Source organism: Hippoglossus stenolepis, chromosome 9 (assembly GCF_022539355.2).
Source record: "Hippoglossus stenolepis isolate QCI-W04-F060 chromosome 9, HSTE1.2, whole genome shotgun sequence".
In the NCBI taxonomy this organism is placed as follows: Eukaryota; Metazoa; Chordata; class Actinopteri; order Pleuronectiformes; family Pleuronectidae; genus Hippoglossus; species Hippoglossus stenolepis.
This window is the reverse complement of record NC_061491.1, coordinates 1,021,730-1,035,071: the sequence shown is the minus strand read 5'-3', so window position 1 is coordinate 1,035,071 and position 13,342 is coordinate 1,021,730. Positions and strand designations below refer to the sequence as shown.

The 13,342-nt window shown below is 40.5% G+C and overlaps 2 protein-coding genes across 3 annotated transcripts in view; one reads left to right on the top strand and one right to left on the bottom strand.

Annotated features, from left to right (window-relative positions):
- Window positions 1-13,342, bottom strand: part of zfr (zinc finger RNA binding protein) — a 1,162,720-nt gene that overhangs the window by 143,870 nt on the left and 1,005,508 nt on the right. The window lies entirely within an intron of this gene.
- LOC118114944 (Golgi phosphoprotein 3) lies at window positions 1,242-10,892 on the top strand. Its single transcript, XM_035165732.2, has 4 exons — window positions 1,242-1,691; window positions 2,990-3,121; window positions 3,885-3,999; window positions 6,774-10,892. Exons 1-4 carry the CDS (start codon window positions 1,482-1,484, stop codon window positions 7,196-7,198), a joined length of 882 nt encoding a protein of 293 aa, XP_035021623.1. The 5' UTR covers window positions 1,242-1,481; the 3' UTR covers window positions 7,199-10,892.

Below are 13,342 nucleotides of genomic sequence, written 5' to 3'. Positions count from 1 at the left end.
TCACAGAACATGGTATTACCTGGTATTGTCATTTTTAGACCGTTTGAGACTTTTTCTTCCAAGAGATTAAAATATCATGCCATGAGTCATAATTATGATACACAGAAGTCATAATAGGTTTCCATGTTGTTGTTTTTTTTCTAAATGCAAAACCCAGAGACTCTGAAGGGTGAGGTAGGCATATAGCCAATGCGTGGATGTAGTATGCTTCTGGAAAATTAGAAGGTAATGTTTCTCTAGGTTCCTGACAGGCAGGCGAGGGTGGATGTGTCTTTCCGAAACACGGACCTTGACCAGGCTATGAAGTCTGTTTACATTACAGAAATGTAACTTGTCAAAAAGTAATAAAAAAACTAGCACAACTCAACCTTTTAACTTTTAGGGGGGAAAAGCATTTAGTGTTGAAAGCACAGTCCTACTGATGATGATGAGACTGCATGGGCTAGGAAGACAAAGTCGACAGGTGATGTTTTCTCACTTGAACACACTCATCACTTGATGGTGGCAATATGGTTTGGAACCTGGACTATCTTTTCCAACAGGTTGTAGAGTGCAGTCTCTATGTGGTCTCAGTGAGACCCAATATGGTCAAGGCCCAGTAGGGACAATATAATGCAGAATGAAAGTGAAGGACGTGATATTGAAATTGAATGAATAGATACATAACATTACAACATTCAACCATAAAAGCAGGTGTGTTGTGCTCAGGAGAAACTCCACAGAATAAATGGTGCAAGGGCGCCAGTCATCGGACTTGCTGGGGTATCTGAGTGGGGACGCTTGAATGTTAACTTTTTTAAAGAGATATTTTTTAAATTCTTTGAGCACCATAAAAGACATTAATTTCAGAGAAAGATTCTCAAAACCTCAGAAAGCTTTCAGAGAAGTACAGTATGGTTAGCTGATCAGTTGTGTGAGTATTGTGAATACTATAGGCAGTATAGTACAACTATTATAAAAAGATATAGTTATTTATTAATCATTGTAATTAAATATCTTGTTAAAGTAACCCAATGACTCAGACAGGGTTTTCCTACTTAGAGACTACTGTAGATTGACACTATGTTGATAAGATGCTGTAAACATTGTAAGCACATTAATTGTTATTATGCAGAGTATAATTTCTTACATAATAGTGTAACTCTAGTAATACATTTTGACATATACTGACCTAGTGTTCGGTGAAGGTTAAACTTACTTGATATTCAGGTTATCTCGGCTTCTACCTGCTGGATAAGTTCGGTACAACATCAACCACACGGCGCCATATTAGATTGACGCTACACTGCTGCGGACCAAGTCGGGGAAGAGGGACAGTTTTCCAGATGTCCAGGGTCCCCAGGCCGCAGTAGTCAGTTTGCAAAACACAGAAGGTAACTGGTATATGGTTGACATCAAGTAAGTGGAGTAAACATCTCGGGCAGCGTCGTCCGGGGCGTCTTGTTTTCGTCGTCGTCGTTCAGCTCACTCGGCCGGCAGACATGACTTCCTTGACTCAGCGGAGTTCGGGCCTCGTGCAGAGGCGGACCGAAGCCTCGCGCAACGCCGCTGACAAAGACCATCCGTCCGCCGAGGAGGACCACGAGCCCGGGCGAGGAGACGAGCAGGAAGACGACGATACCGGAGACTCCAAAGAAACCCGTCTCACCTTGATGGAAGAAGTGCTGCTGTTAGGCCTGAAGGACCGAGAGGTAATGGCAGATAGTCCCGGTCTGTTACGCTGTAAATGTAAGAAAAACATTCACGCAATACGATGGGATGTTGCCCAGGCTAACGTTAGCTATGATGTTCCCAACCAACATAGCTTTAGTTAACGTTAGCAATGGTTGTATGCTCCGATGCTAGCTGTCGCTAACAACAACTGGCGACAATCGGCATTATTGTGTCATAAAATGACATTTGGTTGTTATCAGTTAAGCATATGTTGTCTTGTGACAGACGCTGTTTATTGTGGTATTGGTGCAGTTGACAGAGTATGAAGAAAATGATCTACAGTATGAAGTCAAACTCAAAACAGACGGGTTAGTGATGGCAGTCTAAATGTTAGTATCCAGTGATGTTGAACAACGTCGCACAGTGGGTCCATTCTCCTGCTCAACGTGACCTTATCGTTAAATAACCAGAAGAGCCAGATAGAGATAAGAAAGTAAAGTTACTCTTCGAATGTCTGCCAGTGAATAGGGTTTGTTGACACTGATCAAAAAGACACAAGTCAAAGTGAAAACTAGTGTTTATATGTTCATCCTAATTAAGTCAAATATACTGCTATATCATCAAAGGTGCAGCCACTTATAGAGGTTTTTATTATCATTTGAATTGAGACCATCCCTCCAACCATGGTGTGCTTTTGTAATAACAAAAAGGCATGTTTATAAGTATCAACAGGTGGGAGGTCAATTTCCTTTAAAAGTACCTATTCAAAAAATTACTTGATGATGTAGACACATAAACATTTCCTGACAAAGCTGTGGAATTTACTCTAAATGATTGATCGGGGATAAGTTTGTCATATGCTTTAATAATAGTTGGATCTTTCTTCAATATATTTTGACCAGACTGTTGCCATGTGCAAGCTGATACTGTCAGTATCAAGCATGAGGCAACATCTGTTTGGTTTACTGATGGACATGGCTCACATTCTAATTTGCAGTAGTCAGTCTCAATTTATTATCCAGTCTGTATTCAGATCCCTAAGGAGCAAACACATTTATAAGGGCGTTATTGTCCGAATGTAATGCCAGCTGTAATGTTTGGTTCAGTCAGTAGAGATGTGGTGCCAATCTTCTACAAAATGTGTTCATATTGTTTCGTCTGAGGGTGCTACACGTATTTGTGACTGAAAGCACTTTAAGTTGTTACTTTCTGTGTTTACTCTGATTTGACTCACCAGGGCAATACACATAACCATCAGGAATACTTCTGGCTGTCCGATTTGTAATTTCATTGGAACTGACAAACCAGGTCCTTGGTGTGTGTTTCCACAATGTAGGGCTACACCTCGTTCTGGAATGACTGCATTTCATCCGGTTTGCGAGGGTGCATGCTGATTGAACTGGCCCTGAGAGGACGCCTCCAGCTGGAGACGTGTGGCATGAGGAGGAAAAGTCTGCTGGCCAGGAAGGTAGGACATTCTTTCTGCTTATGCTTTTACTAGATAATTTGCTCAGAGAAGGTTTTTTTTGCCATCTCCTTAACTAATGTGGGCTAGGGCTTGAGCATGTCAAGCATGAAAATGACTTTCCCAAAGCAAATTCATTCACTCTCTTTCGCTCTGCAACTGACTTATAACAACAACCTATACAAATCGTAGCTTGTAACTTGCATATCCTATCATCATTATGGGTTACACAAAATTAAATTGCAGAGTGAAAGAGAGTGAATAAATTTGCTTTGGGAAAGTCATTTTCCATTTTATTATTTTAAGGACTACAGACAATTAATTGACAACAGATCTTGTATTTTAATCAAGCAAAACAATGTCCTGTTTATCAGGTTGCAGTGTGTCTTATATTAAGATTTTTGCATTGTAAAGCCCTATGAGACAAATTGTGATTTGTGAATATGGGCTATACAAATAAAATTTGATTGATTGATGTTTTGACTGTTGGTTGAACAAAAGCAGACATTTTAAGAGTCAGTCTGGGCCTCAGGGAAAATGATGGGCATTGTTCACTGTTTTCTCATTTTATAGACCAACAGTAGAACAATCAAGAAGATATCGATCAACATCAAGAAAGTTAATTATAGTTACACATCTAGTTGAGTGAATGAACTGCATGTGAATATCAGTCAGTGATGTGAGCGGGGCCTTGATAAATTCTGCAGTGATTTCAGCAGCTGTCCTCTGATTACTACACGTTGTAACTGTCTGTCATCATTCGCAGGTAATTTGTAAGTCAGATGCTCCAACAGGTGACGTGCTACTGGATGAAGCCCTGAAACACATCAAAGACACCCAACCACCAGAAACTGTGCAGAGCTGGATCGAACTGCTCAGTGGTGAGTTCAGCTGCATCACAGCCTCATTGTGGTGGTGTATCTGTAGAGTAATCTAGAGAAAAAACAGATCCATGCTGCCTCCTTCTATTTGTACAGTTTAATTTTGAGCTTTATGTCACATGTGGTTTTAAGATTAGACTGTAAGTGTACAACTTAACTTCCAGTTAGGTCTGGAAATATTTGGAAAGCGACACAATTTTCATAATTTTGGCCCTGTACGCTACCACAATGGATTTGAAATGAAATAATCAAGATGCTATTGAAGTGCAGACTTTCAGCTTTAATTTGAGGGTATTTACATCAAAATTGGAGGAAGGGTTTAGGAATTGCAATAATTTTCGTACTTCAGAATTCATCTGGCTGCTTCCGTCTTCTGTCATATCATCAATAAACACTAGTGACCCAGTGCCATTGGAAGCATGCATGCCCATGCCATCACACTGCCTCCACCATGTTTTACAGATGATGTGGTGTGCTTTGGATCATGAGCCGTTCCAAGCCTTCTCCATACTTTTCTCTTGCCATCATTCTGGTACAGGTTGATCTTAGTTTCATCTGTCCAAAGAATGCTGTTCCAGAACTGGGCTGGCTTTTTTAGATGTGTTTTGGCAAACTCTAAGCTGGCCTTTCTATTCTTGAGGCCTGTGAATGGTTTGCACCTTGTGGTGAACCCTCTGTATTTGCTCTCGTGATGTCTTCTCTTTATGGTAGACTTGGATAATGATACGCCTACTTCCTGGAGAGTCTTCTTCACCTCACTAGATGTTGTGAAGGGGTTCTTCTTTACCATGGAAAAGATACTGTGATCATCAACCCGCTGTTGTCGTCCGTGGACGTCCAGGCCTTTTTGTGTCGCCGAGCTCACCAGTGCGTTCCTTTTTTCACAGAATGTACCAAACTGTTGATTTGGCCACTCCGAATGTTTCTGCTAGCTCTCTGATGGATTTTTTCTTTTTTCGCAGCCTAAGGATGGCCTGTTTCACTTGCATTGAGAGCTCCTTTGACCGCATGTTGTGGATTCCCAGCAACAGCTGCCAAATGAAAATGCCACACCTGAAATCAACTCCAGACCTTTTACCTGCTTAATTGATGATGAAATAACGAGGGAATAGCCCAAAGTCTGCACTTCAATAGCATCTCAATTATTTCATTTCAAATCCATTGTGGTAGCATACAGGGCCAAAATTATGAAAATTGTGTCGCTGTCCGAATATTTTCGGCATACAATGACACTGAGTGCTATTTGTATGAATTATGAAAACACATTTTTGTGTACAATATCATACACCAACTGCCTGTTAAACAACAGCTGATTAGACATTGTATTTTGATCACAGTGATTTATTTTTTCTGATCAGCTTTAAAGTACGAACTTCTGCATGTGTTGGTCAGAGGTAAGGCTGCAGCAATGACAGTAAAGATGTTTGTCACCAAATTATGCTTGGGATTTACAAGCACTAGGAATTAAACAAGGAATGAAACATCAGTGTTTTGGGCTCAGGTCAGGTGGGTGGCTGGCAAGTATCAGGTGCGTCCCAAATTAGAGGGCCAGCGTTTTTGTCAAAATCTGCCTCCCTGCCAAAGATGATAAAAACATAATCTTTCTGGGCTTTCAAAGTCACTATGACTGAGGGATCAGATGTAAATGTTTTGAGAGATTTCCAAGTAATAAGTTCACAATGGCTGTCATTCTTAAGCCGTTTTTAGACAAGACCTCTGGAGGATGTCCGGAGAATTGGGTACGGACTTACTCCGGAGGTTGGCTTACACATGCACAACGCAGCAGGAAGTTCTCTGTTCAGATGTGTTCAAAACAACACAGAAATCTTCAGAGCGTTCAGGCGAGAGGTGGAGCAGCAGGCAGAGGCAGGACGTAATGTATAAATTCCACAGCAGAGATGGCAAATGGTCTGTATTTATATAGCGCTTTTCTTTTCACACATTCATTCAGTGCATCTATTAGCAGCACAATTTAGTTCTATGATGGGCAATTCAGGGTTCAGCATCTTGCTCAAGGACACTTCGGCATGCAGATGGGGAAGACTGGGGATCGAACTGCCGACATTCTGGTTGGAGGGCAACCGCTCTATCCCTCAGCCACAGCCGCCCCGCATCACATGTTTTTTGTTTATCACCAAAAGCTGTCTTGACATCTTTACTGGTGTCTTCTACGTGTATGGTACTGCTTTTTCATCCTTAGATATTTGTTTTCTGGAAAAAGTCCGCAGAAAGTCCAGAGGCTTTAACTCTGACATTTGCATTCACACATTAAGCCAGTCTAGAGAATGTCCAGCGGATGTCTGGAGTTCACTGCAAACCAAAACATTTAAATATACATTAAAGTACAGCATTTAGAAAATGAAATGTTGAAGTGTACTGTATTTGTATTTACACAAGCAGCTGTGTAAGAAGCCTCTTGTGTGTGATTCACTGTATTTTCAAGTGTTTTTTGTTGACATTGTTTGCAGAGGACAGCTCTGTTGGAGAAGAATGTGGACTCTATTTTGAGCTTGACTACTTTCTGTGTTTGTTTTAAAACCTGCGTTCGAAACAACAGAATATGGCGGCATATCCACAGCTTTAAAAACACCTATGTGTATGTTTATCACTTTGGCCCAGTCTCAACTGTTGGCTTCTTAAATACCATAGGGATATGGGTTTGCACTTTTCTCATGTAAATGCAGAGTTTCAAATTGAGTTCCACACTTCAGCCTTTGTCATAAGCATGTTGTAACATCATTGACTTTCGCATGTTTCCATATGCTCATCTTTAGGAGAGACGTGGAACCCCCTGAAGCTTCATTATCAACTGAGGAATGTCCGTGAACGGCTGGCCAAAAACCTGGTGGAGAAGGGTGTCCTCACTACTGAGAAGCAGAACTTTCTGCTTTTTGATATGACCACACATCCTCTGACCAACAACAACATCAAGCAGCGCCTCATCAAGAAGGTCCAGGAGGCTGTACTGGACAAGTGGGTGAATGACCCTCATCGAATGGACAAGCGGATGCTCGCACTCATCTTCTTAGCTCATTCCTCCGATGTCCTGGAAAATGCCTTTGCCCCACTGCTAGACGACCAATATGACCTGGCCATGAAGAGAGTGCGGCAGCTGTTGGAACTGGAGCCCGAGGGGGAGAGCATGAAGGCTAACACCAATGAGCTGGTATGGGCTGTGGTGGCTGCCTTCACCAAATAAGTTCACTACAAAAAGGACAGCAAAGCAGTTGTGGCATTCAAGTGGCATTGTGCATTGAGGTGGGAATCACAATACTGACACCAATATGGTGACTTAACTGACTTACAGTTTACCCCAGCCTGGACTTTTGGAATGGGCTGCGCTCTATTCTTGTTCCTGTCTATCTCATTTTCTTTTACTTCCAGATAACTGTCCTTGTTAATCCGCCATGGTCCCTTTCCCCACCTGTCCTTTATGTGTTCACTTTTGCTAAAAAAATTAATAATAATATGGAACTTTAAATGAAGTGGTTGGTGATGATATGGGTGTGGCTGAAATCGAGATGTTGATTTATATCCTCTTTCTTTTCTATGGGGTATATCTTTAACACAGTTCGAGGTACGGTATGTATGGCAGATGTTACTTGAGGTACCATCCTAACACACCTAATAATACATAGGCATGAAAGTTTTTAAATCGGTATCTTCTTCCAAATGTGATATGTAAGGATATGATTTGTCACAGCATTGTTTTACTTTTATATCAAGTACTGGGGAAAAACTAATATGGTCAGATCCAAAAGTTTCTAACTAGTACTGTGAACTTTCAACATTTTTAAATTCCAATTTTTTACTCTGTCCATTTTCTTAATCCATCTCATCCATCCATTATAATGGATAAATACACGAGATTGTCCCAGCTACATAGAAATGTTGCCAGTATATAACAGGGCTGACACGTAGAAGCAGAGAAACATTCAGACCTGCAGAGAGTTTAGAGTTTATAGGTCACCTTACCTGCAGGGTCAGGTCAAAGGACCATTGAGGAAAACCACAAGGGCACTTGAGGGAAATTATACTCTGGGCTGGGCAATTAACCAAAAATTTATCAAAATGACATTTATAACCTCTAACCGACTTAATCTTGCTCATGTCGGTTAATTTGGTTAATACTATACCCAATGTGTGCATTCACGAACTGTCAGGTCTCTTCTACATACCTTTTGCTGCTGCGGTCCGGGTACCTTGTACCGTGCCGTCCTCACATTGACACGTTAACAATAAAAACACTTATCAGAAGTTATTAGGACACGTACAGGACTTGGAAGATTACTGTGTGTTTGTTTGAGTCCGTCTAGAGTTAAGGAGACTTTAAACACCTTGAAAAAAGGCCAACATTCTCTGGGCACGCAGGTCACCTGCTACGCACAACACAATGCATAATGTGACATGCACAGCCAGGACATCAGAGTTAAAGTGACCGGAACGATCCGGATTCGTAATCCGACATCGATTAATAACTAAAAAATGTGTGAAGAGAAACTGACACACACACTCCTGCAGACATAAGAGACATTCTTCCAGCAAATTATGATCCAACGGGATGTTTTAACTTCTTTGTTGCAGGAAAAGCGACACCCTGTTTTGATTTAAATATGAATTCAGCAGGTTACTATAAAGATTAGTTCTACATGTGAATGATTCGAAAAAAGAGCAGATGAGCAGAATCGTTGACTGGCGCTGAGTAATGTTCCTCATGCGTGGGGTGGTCAGATCAAGATCCAGTGGGGGGGCATAAATGAATTGATCGTAATAGAGGTAAAGTTTGAAATAATCACGATATTGATTTGAAGTCATATCGCCCAGCCCTACTAACCATAGAGCCACTGCGCAACCTGAAGGACCATTCCTTCTTGTTAAGGCTATATGATTTATTCTTTTTTGTAAATTACCTAAACAAGCCTAAATGTGCATGTACAGATAATGGAAGATGGAAAGCTGACTTGTATGATGTGCGACATTCCATTTACTTCAGCTCTATTCAATATTTGGAGAAAAAAAAATTAGGTTTATAGGTTTAAGTTATTGTGCAAACAATTGTTTAGATGAAATAATATAAATCGCTCACATGCAGAATTGATATGGCTGATAGAAAAACAGTATGCAAGCCCTGAGAAACTAGGGAGAAAAACATTTGCATTTGCAAAAACAGTTGTCTCTCCTGTGTTTAGAAGAGGTTAAACAAAGGGTTATTTGCACCACTGTCACAGTCTAAACAGGCCTGAAACCATTCATGTCTTCTAGGTGATTTTTTAATTACTCCATGCATAACCTATTGAGTGTTTTAGCAAGTTACGTTACATTACTTTCAATGGAAAATTTAAATACATGAGTTGCTAAAGAAAGAAATTGACAGTAATGTCCCATACTCGCACAAAATATGTAACTTGTGTTTCTAGTGCATGTACAGATTAAAAAACACCTGGAAGAAAAAAACGAATGCCTTTAGTCCTATTTTGACTGGGGAGCACCCAAGCCTCTTGAGGCCAAAACGAGTATTACAAAACAAAAACGTATTCCTCACCCATTGCTAATTCAAACACTTAGAAAATGGATCACCAGATTCATTCCTACTTGCCTCTCAAAACCCCTGTAAAAATATTATGATTGGGGGGGGAAAAGAAATGCACTACACATTAAATGTTCAAATGATAATATATTAAGCTATCATTAGTATGAGACTCAAAGACAAAACACTCAACTCTGCTTCTCCCACCCCTGCCTCTCCCTGCTCCGTCATTCTGTCTCAACTGACGTAGGAAATTGCTCGCTTAGTCATTTTGGAGGGGAACACTGCTCTGGCCAGGCCCTTCAATGAGTGGCTCACAGAAGCCTCTAATAGCACCTCTACACATTAAGATATTGTCAGTATTGAAGCATATGTTCAACTAAAAAGAGTAAAAGTTCCACATTGTAGCTTTAATGCATATTACTGATAAAATTAATTGTATACAGGCCATGTTATTTTACATATCCTCTGACCAGCAGTTTATGAAAAATGGTTAATTTTGATGGAGGACTCTGATTGAGATTATCTCTATTGCTGATGCACTATCAAAATGGTAAATATCAAACAGTTTATATTCAGCATTCAAGCCTGCAATATCTGAAAGGTAACAGTTGAAACCAAACGTAACTTAGTCTGGTTCCAATGTAATGATTTTGTTTTTGCTCCCAGTTCCTTGATACAATAACTCTGTCTAAAATGTATATGAGGGGCTGTTGAGGATTGCACTGAAAGATTTTCATTACAGGAACAAACTTAAGAAAGCAGACCCAGAATCCAAATAGAAACATACTTTCCCTTGTTAGTGTATAATTAAAAATTAAGTAATTACGTGGGATAGTGTATTTATCGGTCTGGATTTGTCTTGTATGATGAATCAAATAATTGATGAAGGGGAATTCTGAACAGGGAGAGGTCTAGGGTTTATTTAGTTCAACAATTTCAAAAACTACAATACAATAGTACATTACCTTTTATTGATATGATACACTGTATTTAAAAATACAAAACTCAAAACGTGACATGGGGAACCTATCTCTTATTATAAACCACTTACCTTTTTGTAACATCTCTGGGGCCATTTAAAGGTTTTGAACTCTTATATCATACTAACCTCTACTGCGATGGCTGAATCTGCATCTTTTTGGCAGGGGTCAGATGATAGTGAAGATTATGGTGTAAATGATGCTACTCGCAGCTGGTTTTAGCCAAAACACCTTGTCTAAACAAATACCTAACCTTTGGGAGGGCCATGCATGGCTTGAAAAAGCCGTATCAAACTCTGCAGTGATTCCAAAAATGGCAAGTTGGATTCATGTTATTTTTTCATCACATTGGACTGTAAATAAAGACAGATAAAGCATTTCCACTCCTGCTCACCATACTTAAGTTAAGCCAAAATATCCTGGATACGGGTGCTGCTGTCCTAAGCGAGTGATCTAGTGATGTCATTTGTAGCCAGGGTTAATGACCTACATTACAACCACCATGGGGTAATCAAGATGCTTTTCATTAAATATCTCTTTATTAATCTTAATTTAATAATTTTGGATCATTTTAATTTGTTTTTCTTTTCCATTTATATGGAAATAATACAGAAACATGTTGAATACTTCTTTGTGCCCAGTGTACTGTACAATGCAGACACAGATCTGCCAGATCTCTAAAAAGTTAAAGTACTTACAAGAGGTAAATGTGATAAGATACAAACTTCAATAATCTTTGAAGTTTAATAGAACCCTCCCCCAATAGAGTGGAGGCAGGCCTGGGGCAATGACCCCAAGGTAGTTTTAAAAAGATGACCTAAGTAACATAGAATTGTTAGGCTCCTCCAACGACAAGGCATTAAGGAATCCCAGGTAAGGTTGAAGAAACTCATGTTTGGTTCTTTTATAACACAGGAGGGTAGAAGCTGGCATTTGTCCATGAAAGAAGGGAGTCCCTGTCCATGTGGCAACTCTAGTATGTCTGTCATCACAGAGTTCACTAATCCAACCACATGGCCTAAGGGAGTGGCATCTAGAAGAAGTAGGGAGGTCACCATTGTTTATGTCACGTGGGTATAACACTGGAGAACTGTAGTTGCCAGGAGATGGGGGTTCTGTTCATTAACGTGTCCCTTCAAAGTCTCTTGGCTCTCTGCAGTGGATGCTGATACGAAGTTACAACCTGTCAAGTGGGTATGACATATAGAGTGTATCAATCTTCACTTGAGGAGGTGCAGGGTGATGTGTTATTTTTATAATACTGCAATCACAGGCTCATCCCTTAGAAAATCTCTGTAGCAGATAACAGTGTATACTTCCAGGGTAGTTTTGGTATCATTGCCAGGTGCTGCATTCATCAAAACTGCATTAATATGGGGAAAGAACAAAGGCACATCAGGAGGAAAAGGTCAGTGTTGGGGTTACCGCGGGTTGACAGATGTGACATCTTCACAAGAATGGTATTACAAGTTGGCAAAGAAATCAGCTGCAGATAGATTTCTGTCAGACTTCGGTCAAATCATCAGCGCCCAAAGATTGTGTGCTATAGTAGAAAGATAGGAACAAGGGTCCAAGTTTACTGTCTATGGCTTTGACTGTCTCAGATTTGGTCAAGCTTGTCAGTATGTGTTATCACTGAACAAAAATGTTATGACTTGCTTTTTATTTTAAGGCTGGAGGTTCCCTATCTATCGCAAACTGAACTAAACAGTTAAAAACTTCCTGTGTTCTCAAAAGTCCTGGGGTCTCATTTATAAAACAGTGCGTGGGATTCATACTAAAAGTGTACGTGCGCACAAAAGCCTGAAATGGCGTACGCAAAAGAAAATTCTGATTTATAAAACCATGCGCACGCACACCTGAACACAATGTTCACTTTACAATTCAGTCCACCTGGAAACGTTCGTACTTGGATCTGCCTCAAACTCCGCCCTCTACACGCCCACATTCAACAGTAAATGGTCAATGCAAAGCACCTCATGAATATTAAATGATGCTGCTGACCAATGGGTTTCCACGGCGAGTCATGACAGAGTCACGGCATCAAGCGATGAGAAGAGGAAGCGAAACTTTCTGACACTGACATCGAGGTGTTTGTTAGTGAGGTGGAGGTGAAGAGCGATTTCATGGGACAGCAGTGATAAAGGGAATACACTGATACTCTGCTGCTGCTGTGGATAACACAGTGAGTGAGAGTGAGGACGATAGAAAGAACAGAGCCTGGAATAAAAAAAGATCCAATTCAAAGGTGGAGGCAAAAAAACCACCCTCTCAGAATTTGAGGGAACTTTTTGTATCTCATGTTCGTATTTTAATCATCCAAAACTGCAAGAATTCAGAGACATGTCCTCAATCTATATAAATTAACATAATTGTTATTATATGCTCGTGTTTGTACTGGGATGGTTCGGTTCCGTCGGTCGATCTGTGTGATACTGGACTCAGTTCAGCTCAGAGATCACAGATCACAGATCAATAGAATCTATACCAGCTGATCAGATATCGCTGAACCCTCGTTTCCTCCTCATCCTTCCATTCGCGTGCACACATCACGCAGCATCACGCACCAGTGTCACCACAGTATTGATTTATTTAGAGCAACCGGACCGATTCCCTCACATCAGTGGATCCTCACCTCCACTCCATTGGAGTGAATAGTTTTTCTTCATTTCTTGGAAGTGATCTCCAGGTCTCTGTGCGCCTGATGGCACAGACACGTTCACTGCAGTGATTTGATGATACACGCACAGTGTTAGAAGATATTGTTAAAAACTGTTAATGACTCAGCTCTGTAACTCCGCTGTTTAATGGAATCCAAACGTAATTTGCTGTA